This window comes from Caretta caretta, chromosome 25, assembly GCF_965140235.1.
Source record: "Caretta caretta isolate rCarCar2 chromosome 25, rCarCar1.hap1, whole genome shotgun sequence".
NCBI lineage: Eukaryota > Metazoa > Chordata > Testudines > Cheloniidae > Caretta > Caretta caretta.
In genome coordinates this window covers 12787734-12810130 of record NC_134230.1, presented here as the reverse complement: position 1 = coordinate 12810130, position 22397 = coordinate 12787734, and the positions used below count along the sequence as shown (strand labels likewise).

The 22397-nt window shown below is 49.0% G+C and overlaps 1 protein-coding gene across 20 annotated transcripts in view; it reads left to right on the top strand.

The window, feature by feature from the left end:
- The window catches only part of PTPRS (protein tyrosine phosphatase receptor type S), a 247577-nt gene that overhangs the window by 127036 nt on the left and 98144 nt on the right, over positions 1-22397 (top strand). For all 20 annotated transcript variants that reach the window (XM_048830997.2, XM_075123316.1, XM_075123328.1 and 17 more), the window contains exons 3-4: positions 13839-13984; positions 15211-15352. In XM_048830997.2, the coding sequence (XP_048686954.2) occupies positions 13839-13984; positions 15211-15352 (288 nt within the window). The remainder of the gene's footprint in view (positions 1-13838; positions 13985-15210; positions 15353-22397) is intronic.

Genomic DNA, 22397 nt, shown 5'->3' with positions numbered 1-22397 from the left:
GTCTCAAAGTTGGGGTATCTAAAATGGAGGTACCTCAAAAATCAATGGAAAATGCTGACCTAAGTGACTTGTCTGAGGTGATACGGCAGTGATTCAACAGACTTGGGAGCAGACCCAGGATCCTATGCCTTATCCCTGGCTTTCTCCATGGGTAGCGAGGTGGTGGTGAAATTTCTTGCCTGTCTTTAACCGAAGAAATGCTGCTTAGTTTTGTGGGGTTGTAACAGGCACGCAGGTGTGTTGGAACTGTATGGCTGTGTGGGAGGGAATTGGAAATAAGAGAATGGAGACCCTTTTTCCTAGGGGAGCTCAGATAGCTTTATTTACAGGAGTGAAAGAATAGAGTTATAAGAAATAATCTTGCATTTATCCAGTGTCTCTTTCATCCCAGAGGGTCCCCAGACACACTTATCCATCTAAACTAATTGGGATCATTCGCCTACCACTCTGATGCAGCCACTTCGGGATGGGATGGGCGGGGAGTGGAAGGTAGCCAGGCTTCTACATTTACAAAAATTTGCATGTTATCATTAAGTGACTGATCAGAACGGGCCTGTCTGGTCGTATTCTTTCAACACTGTGTTTCCTGTGCGGAAGGACGAGAAAATCTGGTAGCACCGCAAAGCTGACTACACTGTCACTTTCCAGTGCTCGGGACTTTGGCTGGGCTATATTAGGATGGCATGGACCCTATGGCGGGGTCTGGAGTCCTCTCTTGTTAAGCATTCAGGCTTGTCCCACAGGAGGTGGGTTTTGTACTCTGGTGTCTTGTGTAGATTCCTGTTCTTTTAATGACTCAAACAGAGCAGCAGACGCTGACCAAAGGGCTAGGTCCTTTCTGATTGCACCTTCCCTGGCTTGTGGGCAGATTGAACCTTTCTAGGCAGCCAAGGCTAAGTGGAAGCTGTTCGAACAAGTTGGCCCTTGAGGAAGCTAGGGCAGGGATGGGGGAGGAGAGCTTCCCGCCTTAAGGCTGCCACTGAAATCCATAAGCCAGTTGGTTTCAATTACAAACGGCCCACGAGAGTAATTGTGATGGTGATGGACAAAGAGGCATCATTAGGTGGCCAGATAGCTCCTTTGGTGCCTAGCTGTTCCTCTGCTCTGGCTCGTTATGCCTTGTTACCGGGCTGGTGGACAAATATCGGATGTGCTGTTGTTACAGCTGATTGAAAGCGCTTGCACACCATGGGGCCCTGGGCTGCCATGCCGCTCCGGCAGCATGTGCTCCCATGCTGCCTTCGGCACTTGGCTCCAGGGCTGACATCTTACATGACAGCATTGCTTAGCCACTTCGACTACTGGGCACCAGAAGGTGCTTCCTGGCTGCCTATCTCCAAATCTCCTCAAGAGCAGAGTGAGGAGAGCACGAGCGAGGCAACTACCCGGGGAGCCGCCATCTTCAGCGCCAACTCCTTTGCTCTTGTAGCTTTATTTATTTATTCGTATTTACTGTAGCATGTAGAGGCCCCAACTGAGGCTGGGACTCCAGTGTGCTAGGCGCTGTACATGAGCATAGGGAAGAGACGGTCCTGGTCCCTGAAGAGCTCTCAATCAAAATAGACAAAACAGAGGGTGGGAGGAGAAACTGCGGCACAGCAAGGGGAAATGACTTAGCCAAGGTCACCTGACTAGTCTAGACTAGAACCCAGGTCATCTGACTCCTGTTGCTCTATCTGCTAGACCCTGCTTCTCCCCATTTGCTCCATATTTGTCCTGCCCTTCTCCTCCTCCTCAACCATTGGTGCTTTCTTCCACACTGCCCCCAATGCCTGGAACTCCCCCTCTTATCAGCGTGGGTCAAGTGCCCCACCTCCCTGTCACAGCCTTAAAGTACAGTCCCATCAGCATTAATCCGTGTCATTAAAAATGCTGTCACTAGCCCATTTTCCCTGGCTAGCCCGGTTTATTTGGGTCCAATCTGTATTGTCCATTTAGATTGTAAGGTGACCTGCTGGAAGGGATCATGTTTTGTTAGGGAGGGAGGACAAGGGGAGGCAGTGTCGTCCAGGTGAGTAGAGGACCACATCAGGAATCTGGAGACGTGGGACCTATTTTCCCCTTACACCAGTTTTACACCAGCATAAAATAGAGTTGCACTGGATTTACACTGGCATGAGCAGGGCATCAGGGTTTTCTTACCAACCTGCTGTGTGACCTTGGGCCAGTGCCCTCTCTGTGCATTATCTTTCCTGGCTGTAGCATGGGATAACGATACATCCCCTGCCCTGTTAACCCCGCTGAGATCTGTAGATATAAAGTTATACGAGTGCTGAGTGTTTGTTGTTATGAAAACTGTATCCCTGTGAGCCCAGCCATGCCACCTAAATAATAATCTGTAGGCCCATTGACCGTACTGGATCTGAGCATCAGCTCCCCAAGGCTGGGACGCTGCCTCTGTCGGTGCCTGATACTTGATTGTTCAGAGTAAGGTTGAACCCCTTCCAGGCCCATAAATGTATCCAGTCTAAGCCTTTTTATACCATACCAATATAAATATTTTCATGGCAGTAGTACAGATTGGCCGTGACTGAAGCCACTGTGCTAGGTGCTGTACAATGGCCCCTTTCCCCAAAAGCTTGCTCTCTAAATAGACAACAAGGAAAGATTATTGTCCCCAATTTTGCAGATGGGTAAACTGAGGCACAGACTTACCCAAAGTCTGGGGCAGAGCAAGGAACTGAACCCAGTTTTCCTGAGTCCTCAGTCCAGTGCTTTAACCACGGGCCCATCTTTCCACTTCTGAAGTATCAGGTCTGAGTGCCTTACAAAGATTATCCCAGTGGCAATACATCAGAGGTGGGCAAACTATGGCCTGCGGGCCACATCCAGCCCGTGGGACCGTCCTGCCTGGCCCCTGAGCTCCTGGCCGGGGAGGCTCTCCCCCAGCTCCTCCCCCGCTGTTCACCTTCCCCACCTTCCCCAGCACCTTCCCCAGCAGCGGGACTGCGCGCTCATGCAGGGCAGCGCTTCTGGCTCCGGCCAGGCAGCGGGGCTCCAAACATGCTGCTCTGAGTGGCATGGTAAGGGGGCCAGGGCCGGGGGGTCGGATATGGGACAAGAGGTCCAAGGGGGCAATCAGGGGACAGGGAGCAGTTGGATAGGGCAGAGGTTGGGGGGGCAACAGGGGGATTGCATAGGGGGTGGGGTCCTGGGAGGCCTGTCAGGGGGTGGGGGTGTGGATAGGGGTTGGGGGGGACAGGGAGCAGGGGGGTTAGATACGGGGTGGGGGTCCCGGGAGGCGGTGGTCAGGGGACAAGGAACAGGGGGTGTTGGATGGGTCGGGGGTTCTAAGGGGGGCAGTCAGGGGGCGGGAAGTGGGAGGGGTCGGATAGGGAGCGGGGCCCAGGCTGTTGGGAGGGCACAACCTTCCCTACCTGGCCCTCCATACAGTTTCGCACCCCAATCTGGGCCTCAGGCTAAAAAGTTTGCCCACCCCTGCAATATATGTATTACAGCCCCCGAAAGTGTGCTAGGTAAACTCGTGGTGCAATGCCTGTCCTGCTACAAGGGGTCAGGGCGAACAGCATAGCAGGGAGGATGGACATGGCTGACAGTAGCCAGATCCTGTGGTGACTCAGCAGTGGCTAGCACATGGCATGGTGGGGCAAGAAACATTTATTGACTGGCCTGTCTTTTCCTCCTTCCTCTCATGCTTTGTGTATGGGGGCAAAGCCCCCTTCCGCTGCTGTCATCATCATCTGTGGTTCAACCTGTGGGGAACGGAGGCTTGCGGGGGGCGGGGGAGAGAAGGGAGCTCTTCAAATGACACATTTCCCTGTAGAAGGACAGGCCAGCGGCTGCGTGAGCCAAAGTCGTTAACCGGCCCAGGAGGGCTGGGCTTGTTGGAACAGTACCAGTAGATAGCAAGGGAAAGAGGTTACCTCTAACAAAATGTCTCTGCTCGCTCGCTCTCTCACCCTGCCAGTCCCATCTCCCTGAAGGGAGCCAAGAAGCAATGGCAGTCAGAGGAAATCTCTGCCTGCAGCCTATAATTATCCTGTCTGCCTTCCCAGAAAAGGCCAGTTGGTGAGCGAGCCTACTTGTGTTTCACATAGCGGCCCCGCATCCCGCTGCTTCCCCAATTACTGCTAATGGACTTTTTATGATGATAAGACGACTAGGTTGGGGAGAAGGTATTGACGGGGAAATGGAATATAATTCACTCCCTGTTCGTTTGTTCTGTCAGAAAGCTCTCATTTTAATTTTATTTGCGAGGCACGAGAAGCGGACCTGAGAAAATAAAGGATCTGTCACTAAAACTGTGGATTTCGAGGCAACACAAGTCTCAGCAGGAGCTCTCTGAGGGGTGTTTTCAGTCTCATTGAGCATCTCCATAGAGACACCCCCCTGCACCAGTCTTGCTCCAGTCTGTGGTTCTCATTTCTCTGATGTAGAGAAATGTACATTATGGATACAGCTTTCTTGTCTCCACCCCAACCTAGGCTCCCTTACGCTGGTGCTTTGAACAGTCTCCCTTTCGAACGTCACAGTCTCTCTTTCCCCCACTCTCCATCTGTCTTAAATCTGCTCTTCTCTCCTGTGTTTACCTCTCCTTAGCTTCCCTCTTTTGTCTGCTCTCTTTCTCTGCTCTTCTCTTGCTGTCCATATGCAGGTCCCTTACCTGGTCCCTTTAAATTCTCCCTATTGGTCTCTCCCCCACTGGCCCCGTTTTTCTTTGTCATCCTCTATCCTCACCCTTTACCTCTCTAGCTCTCCTTTCTCTCTTGGGTAAAAACAAACTCCTGTCTACCTTCCCATATAGTTCTCTTCTCTCTCCCACTCCCACCATCCATTACCCTCGCTGTCACTCTGCCCTAGCACTTCAGCTCTGTCTCTGCCCTTTCTCTCTCAAACCCTAGGTGTATGTATCTAGCACACACACCCAAAAAGGCTGTGGGTGTGGGTGCCGTTGCCTAAGTCAGCAAACATCCATGCAATATTTAGTGGCACCTGGATTACAAACTCAGAGAGAGATGTGAAAAGTGGAGATTAAAGCTGCCGCCCGGCGATCTAGTTACTGGGGGGGCGGCGAAGCTCCTTTTCTAATCATAAAACTGTTGGCAGCTGTGAAAATGGAGAGAGTGTTTCACTAAATCAGCAGAAAGTTTCAGCCCAAAAAGAACAAAGGGAAAGGAGCATGTTTTTACTCCTCCTGTCTGGAGTGAACTCTTACTGGTTCAGCCTGGCTCCTTCCTTATCACGCCTGCAGTGAGAGAGTACCAGCTTGTCAAGGGAGATGCTCCCGTTAGAATTACAAGCCATGGTGGGAGATGCCAGAACTTCCTTCTGTTTTTGTGAAGTTGTTTGACCTTGGTGAGAGTCCCTGCATTCCTGGCTCTAGGGACTGTAGTTGACTATTATTCGTTATTCTTTGCATCATGATTGTGCGTGAGGGCCTAGCCAAGGGTGGGACCCCCCTTGTGCTGGATACTGTGCACACTAATTGAGGCAGGAACTCTCGCTCACAAAGAGCTTAGAGTCTAACAGGCAAGGCAGACAATGGGGTGGGAGAAATGAAGGATTATTATTTCCATTTTACAGTTGGGAACTGAAGCACAGAGAGAGACTGTGACAGAGCCAGGAAATGAATCCAGGTTTCCCAAGTCTGTCTGTCCCTTACCCGCAAAACCGGGCTTCTATATCACCTTTTCCCTAGCGTTCCAGCACCTGCTACCCCCCTGGAGCTGGTTGAGGCGTACGAGAACGAAGTCCAGTGTACACCTTGTCCCGCTCAATGTCTCCACGGTAGGAAGAAGACAGGCGTTTGCTAACACACCCTGACCTCACCTTGACCCATTTTTCTAGTGGAGATGTGCTTTGTATGGCAACCGATACAAGAAAATGGAGAAGGAAATATCCAAATGGTTTACTGGCACAGCTGACCCATTGCAAATTGCTCAGAGAAGCGGGGTCTGTGAGGGTGCCCCCCCCCCAGTTATTTTAAGGACCTCAGTTGAGGGGAGACTTTTTTGATCAATTGGTTATACCTTAGCTGCTCGGACTGAATGTCTGTTCCTTCCTGTGCTCTTGCTTTCTTCCCGGGCTGTCTCAGGTGCAGTCTAGTTTCTCTCTCTCTCTCTCTCAGTTCTTCATGCTGGGGGATAATTGAGTGTTCTTTCACCTGCATGGGTAGGAGTTGAAATGTGGTGTCCCCACATGCGGGCTCCTTGGGTCAGCACGATTGGAGCGTAGGCCTCCATCACAATGCTGACTGCAGAGACCGGGGGCCTTGGGAAGTGGAAGCAAAACCTTTTTAAATATACGTTTTGTAACTGGCTTTCTTTTGTCTCTATTGATTTTTTTGCTGCTGTGGGCGAGGGGCCCCTTTCAGCCAGGCTCATGTTGCTCTCTGCCCCCGAGGCCGGCTGAAAGAATAAATTGTTTGTCTTGACTTGTTGTCCATTGTTGTGGCAGTTTCCTGGAGGTGGAGGGGCATGGAGGGAGCTGACGCTGGATGCAAAGATGAATTCTCCAGCCTACGGTCAGCCAGCCGAAGCTGCCCACCTCACCTCAGGGCTAGGGAAGAGCTAAGAAAACCATGGGGACAGTAAACAGCAACAACAGGGAGTTGAGCGATTTGAAAAGTCCCTTGTTAGGCTCGGACAGAGCATGGCCAGATCTCCCTGCTGGTAACTATCTTAGAGTGGTTGGTTGCACTACCCCCTTCCTCGCCAGCCTCGTTGCCTCTCCTCGCCAGCCCAGTACCAGGGCAGTGAACCAGAAGGGAAGGCACCCTGAGGAGCTGGGTAAGGGGAAAGATGGAGCAGCATGTGGGAAGTGAGTTTGCCAGCCAAGGGGCCTGCCTGGGGAATCTGCCTTGATGCCGTCAGGGGTTTTCCCCAGGAGCGGGGAGCTGGCAGCAGGGTGAGGCGCCGTCCTCTCCTCAGTGGCACTGGAAAGAATCGCAGTCCCCCCCCCCCCCCCCCCGCTTTGCACCTGAGGAGGAGAGGAAATAAGCCAGGCCTGTGTAAAGAGAAGAGACGTGGACCGGTTACTATAGCAACGGAGCAGTCCAGACCTTCCTTTTTCTTCTGTTTTCCTGACCGCTCCAGCTTTTTCCTTGGGCTCTGCCCTTGAGACAGTTCTCAGCCGGCACCCGGGGGCTGGGTGGGTGAAGGGGACTCTCTGCCAGGAGAAGGAAAGGGGGACGGGCGACTATCAGAGAAGAGCATCAGGTCCCATGTGTCCCCCCCGCCTTAAAGAGGGCTCTACATACAAGGCATCCATAATGGTTTGGGGGCATAGTTCGCTCCAGGGTGGGGATAAAATCAGGGCATGGGTTTCCTCTCCCTCCTGTCCTTTGGCCATAGAAGAGGTGGTGGTGGAGTGGGGACTTGTTTCTTTCCCTTCCATTCTCCATTGAGAGGGAGGTCCCCTTAAAGCTTGGGCTCCTCAGCTTCTGGCCAGTCCTATTTCCATGGGGAGTGGGGCTGAACGCTCAAACATCCTCAGTGTAGGGCAGGTTCTGGTCTGGAGGGTGTGAAATGTTGGTTGTGTGGCATAGATAGGAGAGAGAGAGAGAATGCCATTGTTTTCTATCTCCTGACCCGTCTATACATCTCCCAAACTGTCTTCTTCCTAAATAATCCAGCACTAAGGGAGTTTTAGCCTAGGTCAGCAGGAGTATCTCAAAGAATTGATCTGGAAGGTTGGCATGATTTTCTTAGAGAATCAGTCTAGTCTGAGGGGCAGGTCGACATTTAAAAAGCCCGTGCTACGGTAGCATTTTAGTGAAGATGCTACTCCGCTGATGGGAGAGCTTCTCCCATCAGCTCAGTTAATCCACGTCCGCGACAGGTGGCAGCTATGTTGAAGCTCTCCCGTTGAAGAGCTTCTCCCGTTGAAAAGCTCTTCCGTTGAAGCTCTCTTGTCATAGAATCATAGAATATCAGGGTTGGAAGGGACCACAGGAGGTCATCTAGTCCAACCCCCTGCTCAAAGCAGGACCGACCCCGACTAAATCATCCCAGCCAGGGCTTTGTCAAGCCTGACCTTAAAAACTTCTAAGGAAGGAGATTCCACCACTTCCCTAGGTAACGCATTCCAGTGTTTCACTACCCTCCTAATGAAAAAGTTTTTCCTAATATCCAACCTAAACCTCCCCCTCTGCAACTTGAGACCATTACTCCTCGTTCTGTCATCTGCTACCATTGAGAACAGTCTAGAGCCATCCTCTTTGGAACCACCTTTCAGGTAGTTGAAAGCAGCTATCAAATCCCCCCTCATTCTTCTCTTCCGCAGACTAAACAATCCCAGTTCCCTCAGCCTCTCCTCATAAGTCATGTGTTCCAGTCCCCTAATCATTTTTGTTGCCCTCCAATGGACTCTTTCCAATTTTTCCACATCCTTCTTGTAGTGTGGGGCCCAAAGCTGGACACAGTACTCCAGATGAGGCCTCACCAATGTCGAATAGAGGGGAACGATCACGTCCCTCGATCTGCTGGCAATGCCCCTACTTACACATCCCAAAATGCCATTGGCCTTCTTGGCAACAAGGGCACACTGTTGACTCATATCCAACTTCTCGTCCACTGTAATCCCTAGGTCCTTTTCTGCAGAACTGTTGCCGAGCCATTCGGTCCCTCGTCTGTAGCGGTGCATTGGATTCTTCCGTCCTAAGTGCAGGACTCTGCACTTGTCCTTGTTGAACCTCATCAGATTTCTTTTGGCCCAATCCTCCAATTTGTCTAGGTCCCTCTGTATCCTATCCCTACCCTCCAGCGTATCTACCACTCCTCCCAGTTTAGTGTCGACATAGCACTGTCTACAATGATCGGTACAAGGTGTGTAACTTAAGGCTTTTCAGCTCTAGATCACTGGTTCAGATCCAGCCTATGCTGGTAGTGACCAAAGGCTGTTTGTTTGGTGACCTTTATGAACAGATTCGGTAGTTCCCATCCAATTCCTAGCGAGCAGGATAGATGCTAACATCCCCGAAAACCCTCATCACAGTCTGGCACTTTTGTTTGCTGCCTCGGCAGAGTGGAGGCGACCAAACTTCCCTCTCAGCCCTGGATTCATGTACAACCAGCTCATGACTGTAATATGTTGGTGAGACTATGTGGAGGAAGTACATGCTGCATCCATTATATTTATAAACAAAAGACTGCACTGTTGGGCTAAATATTTTTCTTGTCCTCTTTACCCCTTGAAGATCTCAGCTGCAGGGCTGCTGTGTCCATCTGGGGACCAGCTTTGACAGGAAAGAGGAAGGCAAGTTTTGGTGGAGTGATTTAGCAACTGAATTCTGTTCCTTCAGCTGTCAGTTCAGATATGTTAATCCCGCCTGCCTTGTTAAACCAACTCTGAGTTTTCAATCTTTCTCACTCTTTCTTCAGTTTCTGATGTTTCAGACAAGCATGCCCTGGCCTGTCCTCTTCCCCCATTCATCGCTTACTGTGCCCCATGACAGCACCTCCTGTGGGGTATTGGGATTTATAGGGTTAGATAGGCTCCCCCCAGTTCCTTTTTGATACAGAGTTCCCCAGATTCTCTTAGCTTGCATGTGTCATAAGGAGGTGGCTTGTTCTTGCAAGGGCTTTGCAAAAGATGAGCTAAGAGCTTTTCCTTTAAGGTTCCTCGTGAAAGAACTGGGCAAGGAGAGAGAAGTCGGTGGTGCTCCCACCATCAAGTCATTTAACTCTGTAAGGCCACCAGAAGTGACATCTTATCATGCCTCTCCAGTGAGATGTCCCCTAAACCCACGTGTGCCTGGGAGATGAGCTGACGATCCCAAACCCGTTTCTTCCTAAAGGCCCCAACGCATGCTCAAAAATGGTGATGCTGCATGTGGGTCAGCTCCCTTCTCAACAGGGGCCTAAAGAGCCCACCTACCAAGTACTAGAGCAGGTCAAGCTAGACAGAGAGTCACCATGCTGGTGATGGGAAGAATGTCCTTGCTAGGCATCTGGGTGCTGTTGGCCAAGGCAGTGATCCTGAATCGAGAGGTAAGAACAGAACATGCTTGGGGGCAGGGTGGGGACAAGGTCAGAGGGATGGCATTCCGCTCCAAAAGAGGGGGAGGAGGCAAGCTGCTTGCCTCCACCTGAACGCAATCAGAGCAGGAAAGAAAGGGTTTTGTTGCTGTCTGCTGTCAACATCCAGTGCTTTGGTTGCCCCTGGCTGTTCATTTTGGGAAGTGAGTAGGAGGTGGGCGGGCCCTCATTGGAATGAAAGGTTCTGTTTAGGTTGATGGGCTTTCCATTAAGCCGTGCAAAAAAAAAAAATTAAAAAAATTGCAGGTGCACAGCAGGCGTGTTTGCAGCCTCATCTCTCCGGCAACAAACCCCACAGGCAGCCTCTCCTAATAGGAAGGTTCTTTGAATCGAAGCATCTTCCCCTCCCCTTGATTCAAGCTCTCCCAGAAAGAGCTGGGGTTTTTTAATCAGGAAACGGAGGAAAAAATAAAATCCCTCGTGCCTTGCTCCCAAGGAGCATCAGGCTGTGGGTAAGATTCACTGTGGCTTTCCAGAACCAGGTCAGTGAGCTTTTGTGTTTCCATCCACTCACCTGTGACCACCTGGGAGGGTTGGTGAAATGGTATAAAACCTCCTCGAATGTGACAGTGATGTCTGGAAAAATGAGTCTCAGAATGACTACCAAAAAAAAAAAAAATCAAGAAACTACAATCCTGGTATTTCAGAAGAAATACACAGACCCTCTGGTTGCCTGTACTAATATCTTTTTACTTTCTTATAGCACCCGTGTGTTATGAAGGTTCCCAGAGTCATTTACACAATATATCAGGGATTCTAACCAAGACCTTGCATATTCGGGTGCAGGCTGGATCTGAATTCTGCACCAAAGCCCCTGGATTTTCTGACTCTCTTGGGCAGCATGTGGGAATTCTGTAGCCACCTCATTTCTACTTCATATGACAAGGGGAGAACACTTTTTTGTGCTTCATTGGGATTGGGGTGGGTGGCACCTTTGTGACCAGTGTGGGAATCAGCGTGGGTGCTGTGGTTAACAGAGATTAGAGGCAGATGCTGGATCTGAGGGACCCAGAGTTTTAGAAACAGTAACTCCTCTTGAATTTATTTTCTTTCCATTTGTAGAGAATGCTTTATATGCAATTTAGCAGCACAACTGCCATGCAAGGCAGGTAACTATTGTTCCCGATTACAGATGGGGGCAACTGAGCCACGATGAAGCGATTTGCTTATGAGCATACAATGAGTCGATGATGGAGCCAGAAATACAACCTAGGAGTCCAGGTTCTCAGTCTCTTGCTGTAACCATTAGATCATACTCCCCTCCCAGAGCCAGAATTAGAACCCCAGAGTCCTAGCTCCCAGTAGTTTGCTCCAATAACTAGATCACCTTGCCTTCTACAATAATTGTCGATATTATGGATGATTAGTCACAGGCTAGATTTTTAATTTTAGTAAAGAATCTGATTCTAAGACTAATGTGTAACTTTGATGTCTTTAAGAAGCCCTTGACCTTTTCAGCTGCACTGGTACAGCTCAAAAATTGACCTGTGTGGACTTTTCAGATGTTAACTCAGGAGGCAGGGGGACTGGGGAGAGATAAGGCCTTGGGCAGAGACTGTGCATTTAAGTTTTAGCCCAGAGCAGATTTTTACAAGCAAATGACAAATTCTTGAATGCAGGAGTTTCCAACAGGACTTTCTGACAACCTTGAGCTGTAAAAGTGCAAGAGCAGCTCTGTGACCTTTCTAAATATAGATTTAGATATTTATAAATCTAATGCTTGTGCACACAACATTCAGCAGGACATAAACAGCTCCAACAAATTGTGTTTACCTCCAGCATGGAAACAAATACTTGATTCCGTCACACACACTTTTATTTATATACCAGTTGCCCGGCAAGGAGATGGAGCTGGGAAGGAGAAGAGGGCACTTCCTCTTCACATTAGATCACTGCAATTCACCGGGGACATTTCCTGGGCTCCCAGTCACCCTCTTCTGAAGCGCTCTTTCTGGTAGGATGTCTGCATCTTGCTTTATAGACCCTGAATATGTACATATAAATATGCACATTTCAGTCGTGTGGTCTGCTTCCACAAGAATAACAGGTGCCATCTTTATGATCTGAGTGATTTTATTTGAACACAGCTGTGGCCTTGTGATGTAAATATTTCAGTCAATTTTAAACTAACTAGAGTAGAGGAAACTGTGCTGGCAGAGCAGGTTAGAGCTGGAACAGACACGGAAGGAAGGCCTCTTTGGGAGTTTCTAGAACAGTGGTTCTCAACCTGCGGCCCAGCTGTGTGCTAAAGGGCAGTGCGGTCCAGGGCCGGAGTTGCTGCCCAGCCCCCTACAGCAGGGTCCGGATCGGGGCTGCCACCTGGCCCCACACAGCAGGGGTCAGGGTTGGCGCCCAGCTCCACACAACAGGGTCCCTCCTGCCCAACCCCACAGCCAACCTGGGCGCTTCATTCCTGGCCCCACTCTGTGGAGGGGTCTCTGGGCTGGGGGCGCTGGGCACAGCAATGTGGGGAGGATGTGTGTGAGGGGGTGCTGTGGTTTTCAACCTGCGGCCCAGGTAACACTGCAGCCCACAATGATTAATAGGTTGAGAACCGCTGTTCTAGATAGACTCCTCCTTGTCTAGCCCTCCTCCCGCCAGAAGCCCCTTGACTCTTTCTTTCCTTGCTTGTAATGTTTGCCCAGTCTTCCCCTCTCCCTCTTCCTTCAGAGGTGCTCTTGTAGGCTCTCAAGCTTGGAGGGGAGTCACTGTCTAGGGAAGGATAAAACCCAATCACAGCTGTGAGTGTTTGTTTATTTTTTTTAATCAGGCATCCCTGCATCTCTGCGCAGCTGGATGTGAGAGGTGTTTGAGGGGCTTTTGGGTTCCTCTCTGAGCTGCGCAGATCCCCTGGTTTTGGGTTTAAAAGCCTGCAGAGTCTCTTGTGGGAAAGCTGCAGGAGCAGTCTGCAAACTCTGGCTGTGCACTGAGTTTTGACAACTTGATTGTTTCAAGTGGTGATGAATTTGGTTTGTTGCTCTACGTTGTCAGCTCGCTTTTCCAACCTACGGGGATACGTGTGTGTGTATAAAAATACACATACACGCACGCACAAAAATGGGTCACACACTTCCTAGCTTCTGAAGGCTAAGCATGTTGCACATACTAGGGGCTCCTTGCATCCCTCTGTTCCCCCACAAGCCCCACCCTCCCATCCCTCTCTTTTTCAGGGACTCAATGCACCTCATCCCCACCCTCTCCCTGATGCCAGGGGCTCTGTGTGTCCCCCCCATTCCTCCTGCCACGTGCCATGTCCCCCTCCCTCCCCATACCATTGTCTTACATTCTTTGACTCTATGGCAAGGGCTCTGTGTGGCCCCCATTCCCTCCATAGCAGTGTCCCTCATGCCCAAGCGATGTGTGTGAACCCCTATTCCCCCCCCCTGTTTTCCCCATGCTCACCTAGATTCTCTTCACCTCTGTGTGCCCCCTCTCCCATGCCAATGTCCTCCATTCTCCCCCTATGCCAGAGGCTCTGGGTGCACCCCTGTTCTCCCATGCCTCCTAGGGGCTCCCCCTATTCCAGGGGCTCTGTGTCCCCCACCAATTATAGCATTGCATATAAAGATATATAAAGTTTCACAGGACATTTGAGTTCTGTCTTCTAAGTCACCAGAAAGAGACTTAGAACAAAGAAACAGGTGCCCCGTTTGTAAAACTGAGGGCAGGGCAGCACCACAAAGGTGTCTCCTTGGAAACTAGTGCTTGACAGGCTCCATGGTAACTCCCCAGCTCTGCTAGATAGCTGTGATAGTATAAGGAATGGTGGGTTTTTTTTAACTATGACTGCTTCTTATAAGGGCTTATCTACTGTTTTTTGTTTGTTTGTTTTTTTTAAAGGTCCCCCGGAGTTCATTAAAAAACCAGTGGACCAAATTGGCGTGTCAGGAGGTGTGGCTTCTTTTGTATGCCAAGCAACGGGGGATCCCAAGCCCCGGGTCACCTGGAACAAGAAGGGGAAGAAAGTGAACTCGCAGAGATTTGAGGTAAGAGACAGACTGGAACTACGCGAGTCCACGCGGCTGCAGTCAGAGTTGTGACTGCAGCAGGTATAGACATACCTGAGCTAGCTTTGATCTAGCTGTGGCAGCATGGTCTTTACAAGCCCACCTGGGACCCTAGGTATGTACTTGAGCAACTAGTCCATGCTGCTGCAGCTTCACTGCTGTTGTTACTGGAGCTAGCTAGATCAGAGTTAGCTCAGGTACATTGACACATGCTGTCGTCGTCACATCGCTGATTGACGTGTCGACATTAGTGTGTGTGTAAGTAGTAAAAAGAGCAAAGCAGACATAAAGCAGCTTTGTTACATGAATTCCCTAAGGCGTCAATAAAAGCGTGTGTGTGGGGGCAGGGGAGTTAGCTATAAATGGAGTGAGTTGTGAGTTCTTAGCCTTTAACAGCTTGGAGGCTTAAGCTGTGTGATTTTTGCAAAATGAGAGGAGACTAGGCACATTTGTTGCTTCTTTTTAAGTGTCTATTATAAAGCTGCTTCTTCCTCTCCACCAAGAAACACAAACTGGACTGGCCCTTTTAATCTGACGTTTCTCTAGCTCAGCCAACTTTTTAAATACACCTCCCCTATCCCCGCCCGTATTTTTTTTTTGAGGTTCACCACAGCCCAGGGTGAGCGTTACTGGCATTCCTGGCCAGACCCAATTTATTTGTAATATCTAAATAAGAGTGTGTGGCAGGGCAAGGAGAGAGCAGTAGTCATATTTTGACACCCTGAGCCTTGACCCACAATGAGACCTCTACCCTGCTAGCCGGCTGTGGGTTGGGAGGGACATTCTGACATCTGCTCTTCAGGCAGATGGGGTAAAGAGGGGGCTCGAATATTTCATTCTGTTTTTGCGGCTCTTGTCTCCGCGTTCCCATACTCCTGCAAAGGCTCATCGTTTCACTGGTGTTCCAGGGCTTTCGGCTGAGCAGGGGAGCTTTTGTTGAATGAAACGGGCAGGGGGGTCAGGTGCGATTCAATCCTGTAATCACAGGTCTTGATGCGGAGCCTGTTGAAGCGAGTGCAAAGGCTGTCATTGTCTTCCGTGAGCATTGGGGCAGGTCTTGAGGGGAAAATGCAGAACTGATGGGCAGGAAGGGGGAGCTGCTGTAGCCGGATCGATGTGTGCGGCTGCTCCCTGTGTGGGCAAGACAGAGCATGCCCAGGGCCCGGGCCTTGTACTCAATCCCTCTGTCTCCCTTTCTGTCTCAGACCATTGAATTTGACGAGAGCGCGGGTGCTGTCCTGAGGATCCAGCCCCTCCGGACTCCCAGGGACGAGAATGTCTACGAGTGCGTCGCCCAGAATGCTCATGGGGAGATCACCGTCCATGCTAAGCTCACCGTTCTCCGAGGTAAAGAGCACGCTGGCCTGTCGGTGCAGGGGTGCCAGCAGGGTGAAGGATACCCGCTCTCTGGGTGATGAGGTCTGCCTGCTGCAGCTTCCCCTTCCTGACCCCTTTTCTCCCCCATCCGTTCTGCAGTAAGACAGAAAATATCAACTTGCCTCTATGTAAATCCATGGTACGCCCACATCTTGAATACTGCATGCAGATGTGGTCACCCCATCTCAAAAGATATATCGGAGTTGGGAAAGGTTCAGAAAACGGCAACAAATGTGATGAAGGGTATGGAACAGCTTCCGTATGAGGAGAGATTAATAAGACTGGGACTTCTCAGCTTGGAAAAGAGACGACTAAGGGGGGATATAAAGGAGGTCTATAAAATCATGACTGGTGTGGAGAAAGTAAATAAGGAAGTGTTATTTCCTCCTTCTCATAACACAAGAACTAGGGGTCACCAAATGTAATTAATAGGCAACAGGTTTAAAACAAACAAAAAAAAGTATTTTTTCACACTACGCACAGTCAACCTGTGGAACTCCTCGCCAGAGGATTCTGTGAAAGCCAGGATATAACAGGGTTCAAAAAAGAACTAGATAAATTCCTGGAGGATAGGTCCATCAGTGGCTGTTTGCCAGGAGCTGGGAATGAGCGACAGGGGATGGATCACTTGATAATTCTCTGTTCTGTTCATTCCCTCTGGGGCACCTGGCATTGGCAGGAAGACAGGATACTGGGCTAGATGGACCTTTGTTCTGACCCAGTATGGCCATTCTTTTGTTCTTACAAAGTTGCCATACGAGTAGTGGGGCTGAGGCACAAATGCTCACCTTTGCCTGCTCCCAAAGTATCACTGATTCTGGTCAGCAGCCCTGGGGGTGCACCTCACCTGCCCGGAGTAGTATATTAAGGGCAGCTCGCTGGGAGTGGCTCTGTTTGCAGCTGGGTGGGAGAAGCTCCCCACTTTGTGACTACGTTCCCCAGCGCCCGTGGCAGTGTTTCTCCTCAGTTGCGCAGGAACTGTGCCCAGCCATCTCTGAGTAGATGGGGCTGTGCTGGGACATTCTCGCTCTTGCTCGCTCCTTTCCTCCCTCAAATGCTTCAGGTGGCCTTTCTGTCTCAGCCCTGCTCTGTCCTGTCCCATGGAAACTCCCTTCTCAGGACATTTATGGACAGCTCAGGAAGGCTCCATCGTTCTCTGAAATCTAATCCCTGTCATCCAGGGTTGCAGGAGAGCCCCTATCGTTTGATGTAGTGAAGCTGAGCTCCTGCGTGACAGGCTGCTCTCCAGTTCCCTTTCCTTGTCCAAGTCCCTCCCTCACCTGTTCTCCCTTGGGCCCCTTCTGGCCTTCGCCTATGCCGGTGGTTCTCAGCTGGGGATCCAGGCCCCCTAGGGGGGCAATGAGCAGGTTTCAGGGGGTTTATATACAGAAAAACAGTTATGGCAGCCCAGGTGGGCCGTGGAGTTTCCATAGCATGTTGGGGAGGGTGGGGCAGGGGGAGCTCAGAAAGAAAAAGGGTGAGAACCCCCAGGTTATGCCACATTCTCCCTCAAGACCCTGTCTCCCGTTCGTTCTCTCATACCAGTCCCCACTGTAAGGGATATGTCTACAGACTCTTGTTACATTTCATCTGTTTGAAACGTTCTCTGTGAGCACAGTGTGTGTTTTGGGGGCTGGCGGGGGAGGGAGGGGAGGTGTGTCCAGGGCCCGCTGTCGTTGTTCTCCTGCTTTTGATGCCTCCAGATGTTTCCTGCCTACTGGGTGGTTATTTATTAGTCCCAGAAATCTAAAACCACTGCAACACGGAACAAAGCCAACCTGCTAACGGAAATGAACCCACTTATGGGGAGGAGATGCATGAGCTTCTTGGTTCAGACAAGAAGAGCTTGTAAATCATCCTGATGGGAAGGCCCTATAGGTAATGGTGTATACACTGGCTGGGAGGGCGTTCCCAGCAGGTGTTGCCGTAGGGAATGGTGTGGGAGCACTGCCTGGGTGGGGAGCTCCCGAGAGGAAATGCTGAAGGAATGTATTGGATGTATGGGTCCTTCCAGTAGGAGCACTAGTTGTGCAGCTGTTTCTACATCTTTAGTGATAGATTTAGGAGTTCCTAGCCAGCCTCATGGCAGAGCATGGCATACGAGCTCCCAGCCCAGAAGGCTGTAGGTATCTCTGGCAGTTGCAAAGTATTCCTCCCGGTAGCTTTTAAAGTACTTTTGCTGAATGGCCCATGAGCAAGTTCCTAATTCATAGATGCCTAGGCCAGAATGGACCATTGTGATCATCTAATCCAGTGGTTCTCAAACTTTTTGGCTCGCACGCCCCTTGTTTGTGTCTGTAGTAATTTACACCCCCACCCCTTCCACCACACAAGTACATCTACCGATAGATGTGGTGGGGTGCTTCACTTGAATCTGTTTCGACATCTTTGTTTTTTCACTTGAGTTGAGTTTTTTTCCTGTGGCAAGAATGAGCTGAAGATCCGTTGTAATAACAGCAAAAGCAGAAGCGGCGCTTGTCGTCCGTGCTTACAATTAAACGGGCACAATGCGTTGTAGCAAATGGATTCAGGTTCAGATGGCAGTGACTTTGCATAATGCTAGGCAAGCTTCACAGAAATCCATCAAAATGCCCAGCGCCATCTAAAGACAAATGCACAACTCCATCTGAGGGCCTGATATGTCTGGATGAATCAGCGATGCTAGTTATTGCTGCGAATAAAATGTGCACAGTCAGAGCAAGGGAGGGCAAGCAGGGGCACGCCCCTCCTCCCCCACCAATGGGGGCAACGCACTTCTCTGGGGTTGGGCTGGGACAGGAGATGACCACTCCTCCGTCCTCGGGGCCACAGACGGAGAGCCAGCTCTTCTGGCCACCAGGGGAGAGCAAGCTCCTGCAGCCTCAGGGGTACAGAAAGTGTCCCTCCAAAAGTGGCCAGATTTGTATTGCTGTGCACGTCCCTGTGCATAGTACGGTGGTTATTTTTTTTCTTCCTGAAGTTTCTCACGCCCTCCCCTCTGAATAAATTCCACACACCCCACTTTGAGAACCTCTGATCTAGTCTGACTTCCTGTATACACAGGCTGGAGAACTGCCCCTGCATAATTCCTAGAACAGATCTTTTCGAAAAACATCCGATTTTGATGTAAAAATTGCCAGTGAGGGAAAATCCACTAAGACCCTTGGTAAATTGTTCCAAATGTTAATGACCTTCACTGTTAAAAATGTACAGCTTATTTCCTGTCTGAATTTGTCTAGCTTCAGCTTCCTGCTATTGGATTGTTTTATACCTTTCTCTGCTACACTGAAGAGCCCGTTATCAAATATTTGTTCCTCATGTAGGTACTTACAGACTAATCAAGTCACCCCTGAATCTTCTCTTTGTTAAGCTAAATAGATTGAGCTCTGTGAATCTATCACTATAAGGCAGGTTTTCTAATCCTTTAATCATTTTCTTGGCTCTTCTGTGAACTCTCTCCAATTTATCAACATCCTTCTTGAATTATGCATGCTGGAACTGGACACAGTATTCCAGCAGTGGCTGTACTGGTGCCAAATACACAGGTAGAATAATCTCTCCAATCATACTTGAGATTCTCCATTTATGCATTACCTGTTTTGGCCACAGTGCCACACTGGGAGGTCATATTCAGCTGATTATCCACCAACACCCGCAAATCTTTGGAAGAATCACTGTTTCCCAGGATAGAATCCTCTATCCTGAAAGTTTGGCCTACATTCCTTGTTCCTAGGTGTATACATTTACATTTAGCCATATTAAAACACACATAATTTGCTTGCATCCAGTTTATCAAACAATCCAAGTTGCTCTATATCAGTGATCCATCCTTTTCTTTATTTGCCACTCCCTCAATTTTTGTGTCATTTGCAAATCGTATCAGGGATGATTTTATGTTTCCTTCCAGGTCATTTATAATAGTGCTAAATAGTGTAGGGCCAAGAAGCAATCCCTCTGAGACCTGACTAGAAACACACCACTCAGTGATGATTCCCTGTTTACAATTGCTTTTTGAGACCTATTAGTTAGCCAGCTTTTAATCCATTTAATGTGTGTCCTGTTAATTGTATATTATTCTAGTTTTTTAATCAAAGTGTCATGTGCTGCCAAGTCAAATGCCTTACAGAAGTCTAAGTATGTTACATCAACACTATTATCTTTATCAACCAAATTTGTAATCTCATTAAAATAAATCAGTTTAGTTTGACAGGATCTATTTTCCATAAAGCGATGTTGATTGACGTTAATTACTTTATCATCTTTTAATTCTTTATTAATTTAGTCCCAAATCAGCTACTCCGTTATCTTGCCTGGGATCAATGTCAGACTGACAGGCCTGTAATTACTCGGATCATCCTGTTTCCCTTGTTAAACATTGGCAGAATGTTAGCTTTGTTCCAGTTTTCTGGAATTTTCCCAGTGTTCCAAGACTTACTGAAAAGCAACATTAACAGTCCAGTGAGCTCCTCAGCCAACTCTTTTAAAGCTCTTGGATGCAAGTTATTTTTAAAATGCCTAACTTTAGTAGCTGCTATTTAGTAGTTGTTATATTCTCCAGAGATACAAGTGGAATGGAAAGAGTGTTCTCATCATCAAATGATGACTACATCATGCATTTTTCCCAAATACAGAACAGAAATATTTATGGAACATGTCTTTCTTTTCTGCATTATTATTGATAATTTTATCATTTCCATCTAGTAATGGACTAATGCCATTGTTAGGATTCTTTTTGCTCCTAATATATTTTAAAAACTTATTATTGTCCTTAACTCTGCTGACCATAAATTTCTCCTTGTGTCCCTTTGCTTCCCTTGTCAATTTTCTACAATTTCTAGCATCTGATTTATATTCATTGCTATTAACTTCCTCATCCTTCCATTTATTATGGGGTGTTTTTTAAAAAAAAATTTATAGCTGCCTTCACTTCCCCTCTAAGCCTCTAAGTTTTTTAACCAGTACCGCCTTCTTCCTCGATTATGGCTTTCGGGGCATCTAGTAAGGTGTTCTTAAACAATTCCCAATTACCACGCACAATGTTCTGATTAAATTCTTCTTCCAAGCTGATTCAGCTCATAATTGTTTTCAGCTTTTATTGTTTTCAGCTATTATTGTTCTGGACTTTTTTTGTTTGCATATTATAAATGTAATCAAGTCATGATTATCTAAGCTGCCATTAATTTTTAGTTCTGCAGTCAGATCCTCTTTATCTATCAAGACAAGGTCTAATATAGAATTCCCTTGTGTTGAATGCAACACTTTTTGAGTTAGGAAATTGACATGTATAGTATTTACATAGTCCAAGGATGTTTTAGTACTGGCAGCGTGAGACTTCCAGCATATGTCCCTCAAATTAAAGTCCCCCAAGATCACGCAGCTTTTTTTCCTGTACTTTATAGTTATGTGTGTAAGGAGCCAGTCATCCTGTTCTCTAGTGTGATTTGGTGAGCTGAATTTATGCGCAGGTCCCCAATTTACTGTGGTGAACAAAGACCTAACACAAAGCTCATGTAGCAAAGCACCTCCCCCTGTGATAGGGAGCACCCTCCTGCTGTCCAGCTGGTGGCCTTCTGTTGTCAAAATGCCAGCTGACTTTGAAATAGACACATCCAATGCCCAATAACAACCGGCCCCCTTTGTGTAGGTGTCTCCATGCTGCTCTCCTGACGCCATTCATGCAGCCCTGTTTGTCTCTGTCACCCGCCCATCACCCTTCATGCAGGTGTCTCTGAGTCTCAGTGTCACTCCTACATTTCTTCACCACATGGCACTTAACCTCCCATCAGCAGCATGTGGCAGGTTGTCGCTCCCTGTAGAATTTTAGGCTTAGGAAGGCCACTCTCTGACAAGATAGCGCCTGTCTCTGGGTGCCACTGAGTGGTCTGGAGCTGCATTCAGTAGGGTGCCACTAATTTCTGAGGAGCTGTGATGGTTCCCGAGGAAGGTACCTTTGTAATAGTTCCTGTGGAGGAGGTTTCCATGACTTGAGTTTAAGAGGAAGCAGCAGAGAGAGCATTTGTCCTGCAGTCCTGGTCCTAGTGAAGCCTCTGGATTGCCCTGGCAATGGGAACGTGCTGTTTCCGACAGAGGAGCTGCATCATTCAGGTAATGAGGAGCTGTGCTTGGCAGCGGGGCTCCTTGCATGCACCGTGTGACAATGGCTCCTCAGGTACCGGCATCAGATAAGTGTCAGTCAGCGAGACAGACAACAAAACAGGAGCTTGCCTCTCCTGGCTGCCTGACTCACTACGCGTGTAGCCAGGCTCAGCAGAGCCCCATTACTGCCGGCACCTCTCCAGCATACTTGTGGCATGCTGCTCAGCAAGCTCTAGCTCTCTGCGCCCACCAGGACCTTGTTAGGTGCCTGTATTAGCTGGCTGGTGGGAGGGTAGCTTGGATCCCTACATAATGAAATCTGAGTGACGGAGAGAAAGAGCAAGTGAGGTGATGAGCCGGAAGCCTGGGAGGCAGACGGGGTAACAGGTTGTTTATAGATTTCTCTGCCCTCCCCCGCCCCCTCCTCCTCAGCTGAAGTTATTCTTCTCCTGACCTTTCCTTGCTTTCAGACAGGAGAGATTGACTTCTCTTTACCCTGCGCCGGACCCATTTGTAAGTGCTGGGAGAGTTAAAAGAACAAAGCATGAATCCATTAACCTCTACAATCACAGAGAGAATCTGAAAGATAGCATGCTGGCATCTATTTCTCCTTTCCTCCGCCTCCCTCTCCTTTCACCCCTTCTCCTCCCCTCTCCTCCTCACCTGTCCTCTCCTCCTCTTTCCTTGGTCCCTCATTCCTGTCTTTCTCAAACATGCCTCCAGTAGCCTAATGCTTAACATAAGGCTAGAGGCTGCAGTGCAGACGGGAGGCATATGTGACCTGTCACTTGCGGAAGCTGCTACTCTAGCGTGCCGTTGAGTGTGGAATCATGGGGCCCAGCTTTGACGGGCCATGCGGGAATGGGGTAGCAGTCATTCTGCAGTGTGCCGGCTCCCTTGTGGTGGGCATGCTCAGATACACGTGTGTGCACATTCGTGT